The sequence below is a fragment of the Sapajus apella genome, unplaced genomic scaffold, assembly GCF_009761245.1.
Source record: "Sapajus apella isolate SASKATOON/1434 unplaced genomic scaffold, GSC_monkey_1.0 scaffold39, whole genome shotgun sequence".
NCBI classification, from domain to species: domain Eukaryota; kingdom Metazoa; phylum Chordata; class Mammalia; order Primates; family Cebidae; genus Sapajus; species Sapajus apella.
In genome coordinates, this window is record NW_022436979.1 from 16,777,036 (window position 1) to 16,790,912 (window position 13,877).

The 13,877-nt window shown below is 40.6% G+C and overlaps 1 protein-coding gene across 6 annotated transcripts in view; it reads left to right on the forward strand.

The window, feature by feature from the left end:
- The window catches only part of WWC2 (WW and C2 domain containing 2), a 210,803-nt gene that overhangs the window by 140,945 nt on the left and 55,981 nt on the right, over window positions 1-13,877 (forward strand). For all 6 annotated transcript variants that reach the window (XM_032298717.1, XM_032298720.1, XM_032298719.1 and 3 more), the window contains 5 exons: window positions 952-1,098; window positions 2,160-2,233; window positions 5,934-6,176; window positions 11,731-11,820; window positions 13,178-13,797. In XM_032298717.1, the coding sequence (XP_032154608.1) occupies window positions 952-1,098; window positions 2,160-2,233; window positions 5,934-6,176; window positions 11,731-11,820; window positions 13,178-13,797 (1,174 nt within the window). The remainder of the gene's footprint in view (window positions 1-951; window positions 1,099-2,159; window positions 2,234-5,933; window positions 6,177-11,730; window positions 11,821-13,177; window positions 13,798-13,877) is intronic.

The window sequence follows — 13,877 nt, forward strand, 5'->3', positions numbered from 1 at the left end:
ATATATATATGAAGATATTTATTTATTTATATTTTGTGTAAATATCCCTTTGAAAGAAAATAAAGAAAGGTAAAAAATTTCAGATCTCTGGTATTTTCTAATTCCTCCTAATCATGAAAAATTTAAATATCAGGATTAAATACAGGCTTTTTTTGAAGTTGATAATAATGGTTTCTTACCATTTAATTAGTATTACTGTAGGATTTCCTTTTTATTTTTTAAAGTGATTCAGATTAGTCTTTCCCTTTCAATACTTTCACTTGTTCATATTCTCCCTCTAAAGTAAATCACAGTATATTAAACCTGAGTGCCCGCAGCAGGCACATTTGCTTTTGATTATGTTCTTTACCAAGCCAAACATGCCACCACAGGCAGTGCCATGCAGTAGACACATACACACGGGCCTGTTTGAGGACCGTGCCACTCATTAGCAACTTCTTAGCCTCAGTTTCCTAATCCCTAATGTTGATGTGAGCTAAATAATCTCTTGGCTCCTGTCCAGATGTACAATGGCGTAATTGAAGAAGTCTTCAAAGTAGGAGGTTCTCTTACTGTATCTAAAATGAGAGATTATGTTACAGATACTCTGTGTTTCCAGAATTTCTATTGCATAAAGTGAGTAGGTTCCTATTGCAAGAGACAACTTCTTCATGAAATTTTTAAAAATAAGACATGCATGTATTATAAAGATACCATTATTCACAGGAAAATGCTATCTTGGGAAAGATAAGGCAACTGGTTTAATATGATCTCACTTCCGAAGTCACATGCATGTAGGTACAATATTATTTCCTATTATTTTTTCAATTATATAAAGTGGTAAGTACCTAGTAGAATAAAGTAGTTGTTTTTTCCATTGAGATTAGCTCTTTCCTTTTAATTTCACCTGGTGGGGAAGGTTCGCTCTCTTACATGTTAAGCTTTATAAAACACTTTGTGTTTTCTGAACAGAGTCTTGCTAAGCTGCAGGAGCGGTTTCATTTGGATCAGAACATTGGCAGATCTGAGCCAGATTTGAGATCTAGTCCTGTGAACTCTCATTTATCCCTCTCCAGACAGACCCTTGATGCTGGGTCACAAACAAGCATTTCCGGAGATGTAAGTTATCAGTGTTGAAGAGTTGGTCCAGTGTTGTCCTTGATGGGCCTTAATTGCAATGTGGATGGTGAACTGAAACCAGAAGTATATGTGACTTGGATTCTGGCTTTGTGCATTGAGTGTTTCATTCTCGTAAGATTAGTTTTAAAAATCATAGTCTTATCTTTTCTGTCTAGGTGCCAAGCATATCAGGATTTGTCCATCTGAATAGCTGTGTTCAAACTTTCTCATGCGGTATTTCTTCAGAGACACATGGAAAGGCTAGAGGCGTATAAGAATTTAAGTTTTTCCTATTACATTTAGAGTCTTGGAAATTTAGTCCTTTCAAGTAAACATTAGGCCAATGAGACATAGAAAAACATGCCTTTTAAGACAATAAGAAAACTTGTTTTTATAAATCTGAGTTGATTATATTAAAATGTTTAATTTGTGATTTATATCTGCCCTTTAAATATTTAATGTGGCTTGGCTATTGTTAACTATTTTACCTTCTCCATTTTGGGATGCCATTAGCAAGTATTTACTTCTTAATACATTCCCATTTATTTTCATATTTTCTTATGCTACTTTGAAATATGTGCTGTGAAAGTAAACCAGGTAGAGGTCAACTGTAGGGCTTACCTGTTTGAAAATTAATTTTTGAATTTATTTAGTTTATATTTTGTACAGTCGAAAGCTAAATGATAGAAATTAGGCTCAAAAAGGCAAAGAAATTAGTTCCAGTTCATAAATTTTATTGACCTGTACACCCTTCATAAACTCTAAGATATCAGACACATTTACCTTGGTATTTGCAATATCAAGATTTTTTCAATCTTGAACTTAACAAATAGAGAAAATAATGTTAAAGTATTTGAAAAACAGATGAGCTTGAATTGAAAGAAATGTTTTGCCCCTACTGAGACAATAAAGTAAGTGTCTTTTAAAACTGATGTTTCCCAATTTCAATACTATCTTCTTTAACTTTTCAATTACACATACTTCCTAGAAACAAAAGCAATTTACTTCATTCATTAGCAGAGTTAATTGACTTTTTCCTTTTTTTTTCTTTCTTACACTAGATTGGAGTGAGAAGTAGATCAAATTTAGCTGAAAAGGTCAGGCTAAGCCTACAGTATGAAGAAGCCAAAAGAAGGTAATGACAGAGAAGCTGTTTTGTGCATGGCTCCAACAATTTCTTTCTCAGAATCAATCTTTACTCCTGTGGTGACATCTGCTGGGCACTTCCCATACATTCTTACCAAGGTTACCTTTGGGTTGTTAGCACGTAAGGGTTGCTTCGTCTCTGGTCTGCCTTCTCTTCCCCACAACTCCCCTCCACCCCTGCACCGTCAAAGCTGAAGAAGAGGGAGAATTAACGAGAAGTGTGGGAATGAAATTGCCTCCTTCTCTTCTGAGAAAAAAGAACTTTGAGTTGGTACAATACCTAAATTCCCAGTTAAAAGTGAGAAAATGGGTTGCTTTGGTGGAAGCATGATACAGTGGTTCAGGTAAAGGACTAAATAGCTGTTGAGCTCTAAAGCAAATAAGCATGTCTCTTTGATTTGAAGGGAAGTCTTACTGCTAATGTCTTTGAAGGTGCTGAGGTGTCAGTTCCAGTCGACTTATTTAGGGAAAAGGAAGAGAGATTGTTATTTCTCTGTTTTACCTCATAAACTCTTCTTAACCCCTGTGCTATCTTTTTCTTTCTTTGTGATTCTGCTGGAGTGAGACATAAGAGACTTTACCATCTTCATCTGGCTGATAGACTCAAATATTTTTCATAATGTAGAACTCCTTATTATGAGGGAAAGGATTATACTGATACATTTGATTTCATTATTTTCCTCATAAGAGCTTTAAAATGCTATTAGGTTATTATTTAGGACATTGGGAAAAACTGCATTATCATCCTGCAGGAAACAGGAATTTGTCATGTTTCTCCCCATGAGTGTGAAAAGCTCAGCTGAGAACCAGATACTGAAGTATATTCCTTATTATTGGTGATGATGATAATTTAAAAGCAATTGACTGTAGTCCTTGGAGGTTATCTGGCTTTAACAAAGCAAAATAAAGACAATATTCACCTCTCTGTAACCTGTGTTCTTAATATTACTTGATTCCTCACTTCCTGAAAGAAAACTAAGCTTCATTCCATAAATTATTAACCATGTGAGCTTGAACAAGTCACTTAGTCAATCTGAACAGCAAATTACTCAGCTAATGTTAATGCCTTTAAAGTTTCTCTGGCAGATTTTAGATTTCTTCAGGGTAGGAAAAAAATTGTAGGCTTTATTGCCTCCTTCTCAGTGCCCAGATTCATGCCTTCCCTTCGATGAGCATTGAGGACCAACTTCGGGTTTTGTGGCTTGGTAATGTACCAGCTTTTGGTAGATACTGCATGCAGTCCTCTTGTGTGTCCACCTGGGCTGTGCTGTGGACAAATCCATGGTTTAGGTCTGCTTTTCTCAAAGAGAATGGCCGTTACTCAGAAGCAGTCTTGGAGAACTGGGCCCTACGCCCCTGCATTCTTTTGGGTTTGACTCTGCTTCCCATGGATCAGCTTCAGCTTTTACCCTCCTTTGACTTCTAAGTTAATTTTATTTGGAGCTCACATGGCATTTCTTTTCCTAAGTGCTTCTAGAAGTCTTCTTCATGTTCTGCTCCCCAAATTCGGCACACCCCTTCTAAAATAAAATTTAAGACCTGCCTAATGTCTGATCACACAAATAATAAACAGGCACCTCTTTTTCCTGTATTATGTTGTTGCTCCTGGTTCAGTTGGTTAATGCAATCACATCAGAACTTCAGACACTGGTTCTTTCCCACTTGTTTGCATTGCCATGCCATTTGGGGTTTTGTTTTAAAGTTACTAGTGATGTCGATGAGAAGGTAAATCTCAAGGGCTTACACATATGTTGAAAATATTCTTTCCTCCTTGATTTTGAATAAGTAAAGAGGCAGGTTGTGTTTCTATTAATTCTGTTTTCTCATCCAGCCCTTGTTTTATGTGCTTAATGAAGCTAATAATATGCTTATTTAGCATTTTGATGATTAATTTTCTAGTACGTTGAGACAGTTGTTTACGGTTTGTGGTTAAAGCTGAAGAATAGCTGATGTTACATCTATCATAAGCACAGACGGTGGGAGAAAATCAGAAGTACACTGCATATGCAGAGCCAGTCTAAGATGGCAATTTTAGTTTTAATTAGAACAAGAACCTTATGGCACAAAGGTATGGATCTAATTCCATCTTTGCTCTTGATTATGTTTTTTGTTCACCTTTTCTCTTCCCTTCTACAATTTCTCCCATGAAAATGGGAAAAAATTATTTCTTTTCTGTTTTTCATATTCTGGTGTGTGCTATAAGAATATCCAGAGTAATCATCCAACATTTTTCTGTAGGAACGTAGATTCCTTGTGCAGACATCAGTTGAGTTCCTAGTTCGCTGAGATCCTGTCCTCATGGTCGAACGAACCATGTGCCGTTTACCTTGTCAACAGGGCTGATTGTCTTCACAGTGCCACGTAGCAAGTTATTTGACTCAGGTGGTTAGGACGTTCGTACTGAGACAGGAGTAATGTAACTCTACCATGTGTTATGAAGCTCTAGACATAAGAGAAATCTGGGGTCAGGCAAAATTATGGAACCAGTGAGGTTTGCCTTTGGTGCATTTTCCTCCTCCTCCTCCTGTCCCTGTCCACATCACTTCAGCACCTGTTGTCACTCCAGTGGTGTCACACCAGCTGCCTAGTGAAGTTCCACCGTGTGCTGCCTGCAAATAGCTGTGTACAGAGGAACCACAGGGCGAGCACAATCATCTGTAAAGCATCAGTGCAATGAGTGCTCAGTAAATGGCTTGTATACCAGTCAGGGCACTGATGGGGAGGAGACTCACCTGCAGCTTAAGGAGACTAGGACTGGGAGAAGGCCAAGCCCTGCCCCTTCTCCATGGCGATGGGAGAGCCTTGGTGGATCAACCCTTGACTCCCTCCCAGGGTCTTGTTTTGTCACCCAGGCAGGAGTGCAGTGGCACAGTTATGGCTCACTACAGTCTCAAACTCCTGGGCCCGTGATCTCACTTTAGCCTCCCGAGGAGCTGGGACCGCAGGCACTCACATCACTACAGCTGGCTAATTTTTAAAAATTTAAAAAATATTTTTGGTAGAGACAGGGTCTCACTATGTTCCCCTGGTTGGTCGCGAACTCCTGGCCTCACACAATCCTTTTGCTTGTCCTCCCAAAGTGTTGGATTCCAGGCATGAGCCACGGCACCTGGCCCGACTGCTCCCATACCAGTTGGTCACACCACTGCTCTGTTTGCTGCCCCCTTCTTCCCTGACTTACTCACACCCTAGTCTCTGGCCAGCCTGCTCTCAGATTCTTATTTCACTAGCGGACAGCATGTATACACAGAGGAATAATATTTATAGTAATGGCATCGCAGACATTATTGACCTCAGTTTTTTTAAAGGGAACCACCTAAGCATCTTTCCTTTCACCTGCACAGGCAGTCACATGTCAGGGCTGGTCTCTCGTGGCCCCCAGAACGCTCAGCTTTTGAAGCCTCTGTGTACTTGGCCTTGATGCTTTTGTCACATAGCCGGGTGTGCTCACTCACATGTTAAAGATGGGGAAAGATGTGGGTGACAGGGGAGGGCGGGGTCGGGCCCAGACACTGGCGTGCAAGGGTGCTGCTCCCACTATGGCCTCTCACCAGTACACCACACCCCTTTCTGGTAAGGTCAGGTTAGGAAAATCTGGACAGCATGTCAACCCCAAATTTGGCCTAGGCTGTGTTTACCTTTCTTGGGAGTTTTAAGTATGTGCATACCTCTTTTATCTCTTCTTTTAGTATGGCCAACTTAAAAATTGAACTGTCAAAATTAGACAGTGAAGCCTGGCCCGGGGCACTGGATATTGAGAAGGAGAAACTGATGCTGATTAATGAAAAAGAAGAACTTTTAAAAGAGCTTCAGTTCGTCACCCCACAGAAACGTACCCAAGATGAATTGGAACGCCTAGAAGCCAAGAGGCAGCGGCTGGAGGAAGAGTTGCTGTCGGTGAGGGGAGCACCAAGCAGAGCTCTGGCTGAGAGGTGTGTTTTCCTTCTGGAAATAGCGCAGCTTAACTCTTGTGGGGCTGTCTTAACTGGATACGATTTTCCCTGGGTTTGGAAATCTCAGTTGCATCTGTTCTTAGTGGACTGAGAAACAGCACAAATGGACTTTGCATAGAGCAGTCAAGTCCTAATGCCCCGCAGGATGAGTTCTGTGTTTGTTAGGAACGTGCAAATGCCTGTGACAGATGTTGAATAACTGAGGAATGCTTACATCAAACCAGGCGTGGACATCATTGATGAAGTCTGATAGCAACAGCTATAAACTATTGCACTCTGGTAAGAAAGATTATCTACAGTTACAGCAATGAAGCTTCCTGTCCTGGGTTTTATCACTCACAAGAATGCAAAAGCTTATTGCTGTTCATTTCATAAGGAAAAGACAGCTTGCTACCTGTGACATCCTAACAGGTCGCAACATACTCACTCGCATTTTGTTTGTCAGTTGCAGCCCTCCTGTGAAACAGGCGAAACTGTAAGGAAAATACTCTAGGCAGTCTTCCTATCTTTCTGTGGGAAGGTGTGAGTTGATTATTTCATCTAAAAAATCCAGTTCTGTAAAAAGATGAGCTGGAATGTTAAGTGAGGGGACCTCTGTGTGTCAGTCTGACATGAACGCATCTGCATAGGAGCCTGTGTCCAGGCCTTGATGGCAGAAAGGGTTGTTTACCTGTTTCATGACAGACCACAGAGCCCTTGAGAACCACTGCATGTACATCCTTTAGGACAGTCAGTAAAGAGCAGTGCCTGTTTCAGAGTGATGGGAAAGATTCACACTGATAGAATTTCAAGTGACCTGGAAGTAAGTTTAAAACACCCAGCCTTAATCCAGTTGCTTAAAAAAAAAATTCTTGGCTTCTTGCCTTCTAATTCCTTTTCCTCAATAAATGTTTAAGGTTGCGTGTCTACATAAATGTTAAAACATTTGAAAAGTGGGGGGAGAGAGAGAGGAAAAAGTCTCTGACATTCCCCGTTAGGTGTTAGCATGGGGACTCACCCAGCCTGAGGTTAGCCATTTTGGGAGAGTTGACGTCTGTGGGTTAAAATGTTGATCAAGGTAACATGCAGCCTCAGTGTCATAGCTGTAGGGAACATGAAAATGTATCAAAAGGAAAAGCCTCTGTGAACTATATTCTTCCACCCTCTTAATAATACTCATCTTCGCCCCCATTCCCTCTTCTTTTCTTCCCCTCTTGTTCTGGCTTTTCTGTCTAATTGTGTTGACCAGAGGGTCAGCCTAAGGAAGTGTCAGGCAGGCTGGCAAAGTAAGGCCCCATCTGACAAAGACCAAAAAGAACAAAAAGAATAAGAAGGCAGGGCAGAATTCTTTTGTTTTGTTATTGTTTTGTTTTCTGAATTACCCTGATATGTCTACATTTGTGTACTTAAAGTTTCTAGGATAAACATGTAATAGTCATCAGTAGCTATGATGAAATGGGTAGTTTTTATGTGGTCCGTGGATAAAGCACCAGTGATGTTTGGTACTGCTACGTAGAGCTTAATAAAATTTTATATAATTATATATGTCTAATTGGTGAATCTAGGAAGGAACTATAAACAGATTTGTTCTGGCAGAGAAAGAAAATATGTTTGTTTGTTTTAATCAGCTTTTATTGGGGTGGTGCTTGCCTTTTTTATTAGGAGTAGAGCTTCCAAAAAGTGACTAATCATGTAACATTAAAAATAACAGTTTGTTCCTAAGTACCTAAACTTTGACTTTTTCCCAAGTACCTAAACTTTATATGTTTGTTTGCACACACATAGTAACTTAAAATTCCAGCAGAAATACTACGCTTCTTTCTTTTTTTTTTAATGAAACACCCAAGAGACAGTAGATTTGAACTCATTAGGAAGAAGAGGTATAAGATATTTTTATAAAAATCATGTATTTACTGAGATCCAGCCACTGGGTTTGTGTCATATGGGGAGTAAGTGGTATGGATACCCCCTTGGCCCTGTCTCCTACGATTGAATGTTAGCAGGAAGGGAAACAGATGTATTTTATGTATGTAGTATGTGGACTTTCTGAATTACTTGGAAGAGCCAGGTCGTTTAGTATTCCAAATAAGTGGATACTAGTTTCCTTATCAGTGTCTATGGCCAAAGGCAAATCCTCATACTTAAATTGCCATCAAAGGTTGAAGGACTCAGACATTCTCCCTTGATCAACTGAAAGTTTTCTAACTCCTATCCTGGGATGCTCAGAGTGACTCGGTGTTTCACAGGTCCGGAAGAGCAGAACCTACTGCTATTGGGAACACTGAATCCTTTCTTTCCCAAGTAGATACAGCCCCGTCTGGCCTTGGGTTTTACTGTTGCTGTTCATGGTTTTGCCTTCTGTTCCCCCTGCTCTGGTATTTTTTCTTATGCTTCTTCCTACCATGTCTTCCTACTTTGCGTGTGAGTTTTTGCTCTGCTCATTGCTGCTGTTGCACTGACGCTGGGACTTTAAGAGGGAAGAGAATGCTCTTGTCAGCAGTGTCTCACCAGGGTCAAAGCAGGGTTGGCCGGAGCTTCTTTTGGGAAATAGGACTCACTGTGTGAAAGTAAGTTTCATCACAGAACAGATTGTGTGCCACCAACCCCAAATCCTTCCCTTTCTTCTTGGTACCTACATGTCTGTCAAAGCTGCCTGCTACATTCCTCAACATTTTCCTGTTTTCCACTTAAGTTTGGGGTTCCCCATTATTTCACGGGTGACCTCTGGCAAGATTCTGAGTCATTACTGAATGTTGGTCTCCGAAAGAGCTAGATGCACATGAACTTTCAGCCTCTGAGTGTGATCCTCCAGCCCCCCAGCTCCGTTCCTGCCCCGACAGGCTGCAGCGTCGCCCACTGGGCCTGAGGGAGCGACTGTGCTCGCCACCTGGTGGTGGGAAAGAGGTGCTCATGGTGAAGGATCACCAGGCCAAAAGGGAAATTGCTCGCAAATGAAAAAAGCCTTGCAGGAGAGGTGTTTCTGTGCATCTTTCGTATTCTTTCCATGCAGTTATTGAAAGTTCTTAAACTCTGTGCTTTTCTATAGCTGGTAAGATCTTAATATTGCTCCTTGTTTTTTCACAAAGTTTGGGGGTTTATGTTGTAATTGCCAAGACATCTTAATTGTTTCTTAATTATTTGAATGTTTTTGCCCCTGCTTCTGAAAATTTTTTTAAAGCAAGTAGGTGAGGGTATGAGTGTCATTTAGTTTTGAGTGGAAAAAAGACTTTCTGCTTCTATAGATGACATGAAATTTTTCCTAGGTGCAGAGTTCTGAGTTCAGGAGAAACCAGGCTGTGCTTGTCTCCTGCAGGGCACTGAGGGCAGAGGCAGGCAGGTGTGAAGGCCCACACTTCACAAAGGGCAGCTTGAAAGGAGATGTGGAGCCGCTGGGCCCGGGGGAGGACTCTTTTAAGGGCCAAGTAAAGGAAACCCTTTCTCACTCAGCAGACCAAAAGGCAGGAGCTGGAGAAGAACTCAAGAGAGACAGGTGTGCACCCTTTTCAGCGGTGTTATGTCTGCAATATCTTCTAAACCCTGATTACAGGGAAGTGGGGGAGGGTGTTTCGCATGAAATACACCTGGATTCTGAGTAAGACTTCGGGCTGTCACTAGGAGATGCTTTGGTGATCACACAGAGACCAACTGTGGCCCACTGGGAGGGTATCTGTGCCTGTCCCCAGTGCCTCCCTCATGCTTCTCCTGGGGAAGGTTTCTTCTCAACACCAGCAAGAACGGAGGGACTGGCGAGGTCACCCTGTGCTGCAGGGAAAAAGGGCTGATGTCTGCCTTCTGGGACTGTAGGAGCTGACTGGGAAACGGGAACAGGAACACAAAGACCGGCATCTGTAGTTCAAAGCAGACATTAAAGGGCTGGAAGAGCAGCTGTCTAGTGTCGCCTGGAGAAGGCTGAGGACGCCCCCTAGTGACAGGGAAGAAGCAGCATTGAAAGTTTCAGTGTGGCTCAGGGTCATATTCTGATGTCATCCTGGTGCCTCCTGAAAGCACTAGAGAAAGTCTTCATTTTAATAAAAGTAATATTGAGTTTTAAAACTTACTTCCAAAGTGTTTCTCTGGTTTCAGAAGACATGGATTTTAGTAGAGTCGGGGTCTTTCTTTAGACCTTTGTGCACCTTTTAATTCAGTCTACTTCATACTACTTTTTTCCTTGTTGAGTTTTTGTTTATATTTGAAAGATTTTAAAAATGCTTCTTTTAAAAATGCACCTTTGAAAGCCATGGATTAAGAATTTATCATGCTTTTGAGGTATTAAAGAAGATGGCAAGAATTACTTTTTTTAGTTTAACATATAATGGAATAGTGTTGTTGACACATCAAAGGGATGGATACCTATAAATAAAATATGGGCATGTCTTCTTACTGCCGAAAACATGTATAACATTTCAAAGAGATTGGAAATTAAGGAAATGTTATTTTTCTCCAAAGAAAAGTGGCTAGTTTTTATATCACCACTTTGCAGGGCATGCTGAGTCTTAGAACGTCAGATTTTTCTTCTCTGTGGAGCACTTTCCCATACATTATTTCATTGATCCCTTTAACAGCCTTATCAGGGAAACACTGGGGAATTACAGTCACCATTTTACAGCTGAGAAAGGTAAGACCCTTGAGTCAGTGACTTTCCCAAGGATATGCAGCTAGTAAGCCGCAAATCAAGACTGGAAACCCAGGTGCCCTTTTTCTGAATTCTATTCTGCTGCTCACTACTCTGAACTAGTTTATTTCAATGATGTCTAAAGACCTTCATATGACATAGACTGTACTTGCATAGACTCTTAGTTGCATAAACCCCTAGGTACTTAGTATATTTTTAAATGACTTACTATTCAAGTATACAGTTCTATAATGCTGTACTCTAATTTAAAAAAAAAAAAAACTTTTGCAGTTGAACGTGGATGAAATTTTATGATAATCCGATGCAGATGATGAGATGTGCTATAGCTTGGAAGGAAAATCACTTTTAGGTCATCTTCTTCCTTGAACGGCTCAGCCTAAATTAGCCCACAATGGTAATGTGGACTAAATTGTTTCTTAATTGCTGAAATTCTTATCAAATTAGGGCTGGAAATGTTATCGCTAAATATTATTTTGGAACAAGCTTTACTGAATTCGGTATTTAGGATGACCTTTACCATTGCTGTGAAATGTTTTAGGAAAGGATTCCCAAGTCACAGATCTGTGTCAGGATGCTTAGTCTTTGTTTAGTTTTTTGTTTTCATGGTTGTTTTCCTCCTCACTCTTCTTCCCAACTCAAAGGACCATATTATTTACCCATTTAAAAAGATTCTAGACTACCAGCAATTTTAAATTCTCAGTAACATTGATGATTTGAATAAGCTCCCCATTCTTTAGCCTGGCTGCATGCAGCTCTGCCGCCGACATGTCTTGCTGGGTGTCCTGTTTTCTGTCTGTGGAGTCCATTCAGATTTCCCCCTTGTGATCTGTAATGTTTGTACAATAAAAAAATCTCTCTTTTTAGTTTTCATGTTTTGTTATATTCATTTGAAAATGAATTAATTTCTTTTTTTCTTCCTAGATTGAGATTGGAAGAGAGAAGAAAAGAGCTGCTACAGAAACTTGAAGAAACTACTAAATTAACTACTTATTTGCATTCACAACTTAAAAGGTGAGCTTATCAGATTTTTGAGGTGAAAACTTTTAATGTATTCAGGCATATTCATGTTCATCTTTGATTACTTTTCACTTTATTTCCAACTACTTAAAAGTAAATAAAATCGACCGGGTGTGGTGGCTCAAGCTTGTAATCCAAGCACTTTGGAGGCCAAGGCGGGCGGATCACCTGAGGTTGGGAGCTCAAGACCAGCCTGACCAACATGGTGAAACCCTGTCTTAAAAAAAAAAAAGTAAATAAAATCATTATACTAGTACAGTTAATATTTGAGTGATCAAATTTAAAGTCACATTTTCTTTTGCATGAATCCAGTGTCATTTTTGGAGTATATTTGAAATATGTTGTAGGAAGAAGATACGTTTTAGCTGTCAAAACATGCTTAGGAAAATAACACATTTTCACTATTGCCCCATTTTTTAAAAAGGGAAAGTGGGGGAGTTTTGCCTTAAAATAGCCGTAGATTTCCTTACATTGACTAGAAAAATATTCACTCCTCACATTGACACATACAGAGGAAAGGTGAGTGAACCCAAGGGTCTTTTGTATAACCCCTTTCTTTTTATAAGCTTGCCTTCTTTTCTCTAAACATAAAAAGCTTTTTTTTTTTAAATAAGAAAGCTACGTTAACACCTTTGCCCTGTTTCTTTTTTTATCCGTTTCAATATTTTTTTTTAATTGCAAAGTGGCTTCTAGATGTCTGTGCCGATAAACTTATCAACAGGTATTTGATTCTTTTTATTATTATTATCATGTTTGCAACAGGAGGATAATGTTTAATAAGAATAGATTTGCTACTTAAAGAGTATTTAGAGAACAGGGATGAAAATGTTAGTGAATAAGCACAGACATGGTATACAATTCCGTACCGCATAATTACTTTTTGGTCAAGGACGGACTGCATGTGTGCTGGTGGTCCCTTAAGATTATAATACTGTATTTTTACTGTACTTTTTCTAGTTTAGCTACATTTAGATACACAGATGCTACCATGGTGTTATCATTGCCTGTAGTATTCAGTACAGCAACTGCTGTGCAGGTTTGTAGCCTGGGAGCAATAGGCTATACGTAGCCTATCTATATGTAGCATAGATGTGCAGTGGGCTGGACCATCTAGGTTTGTATAAGGACACTCTTCTGCACATTGATGAAATCACCTAACCATGCATTTCTCAGAACGCAACCCGGTCATTAACTGACACATGGCCGTGATAGGGAGTTCCTCTGGCCCTGGGCATTGATTCTGCTCTATAGCAGATTTCTTCCCTCTGCAGATCTGTAGGAGCCAGTAGGGATTGTGATTAGGTTTTCCATTTTGCAACAGATTTTATGGTGTGTACTTTTCATCTTTCAGCCTCTCCGCCAGCACCCTGTCCATGTCATCTGGGAGCAGCCTGGGTTCCCTGGCATCAAGTCGGGGCTCTCTGAACACCTCCAGCAGAGGGTCACTCAACTCCCTGAGTTCCACTGAGCTTTATTACAGCAGTCCAAGTGATCAGATAGATGTGGATTATCAGTATAAGCTGGACTTCCTTCTGCAAGAGAAAAGCGGTTACATTCCTTCCGGACCCATCACCACCATCCATGAAAATGAGGTGGTCAAGTCCCCCAGCCAGCCTGGCCAGAGTGGGCTCTGTGGGGTGGCAGCTGCAGCAACAGGCCACACTCCTCCACTGGCTGAGGCCCCCAAGTCTGTGACCTCCCTGTCCTCGAGGTCCTCCCTTTCCTCCTTGTCTCCTCCGGGCTCTCCCTTGGTTTTGGAAGGCACGTTTCCCATGTCTTCTCACGATGCCTCTCTCCATCAGTTCACTGCTGACTTTGAAGACTGTGAATTGAGTAGCCATTTTGCAGATTTCAGTCTCGTCGAAAGTCAGATCTTGCTGGATTCTGATTCAGGAGGAGCCTCCCAGTCTCTTTCAGAGGATAAAGACCTTAGTGACTGTGCTAGGGAGCCATTGTATGAAGGAACTGCAGGTAAATGCAGACCTTTGCTTTCATCCCTCTTGGTGAGTTTAAGGAGAATGATTGGAGGGTTATTTTTCCATATAAACAAA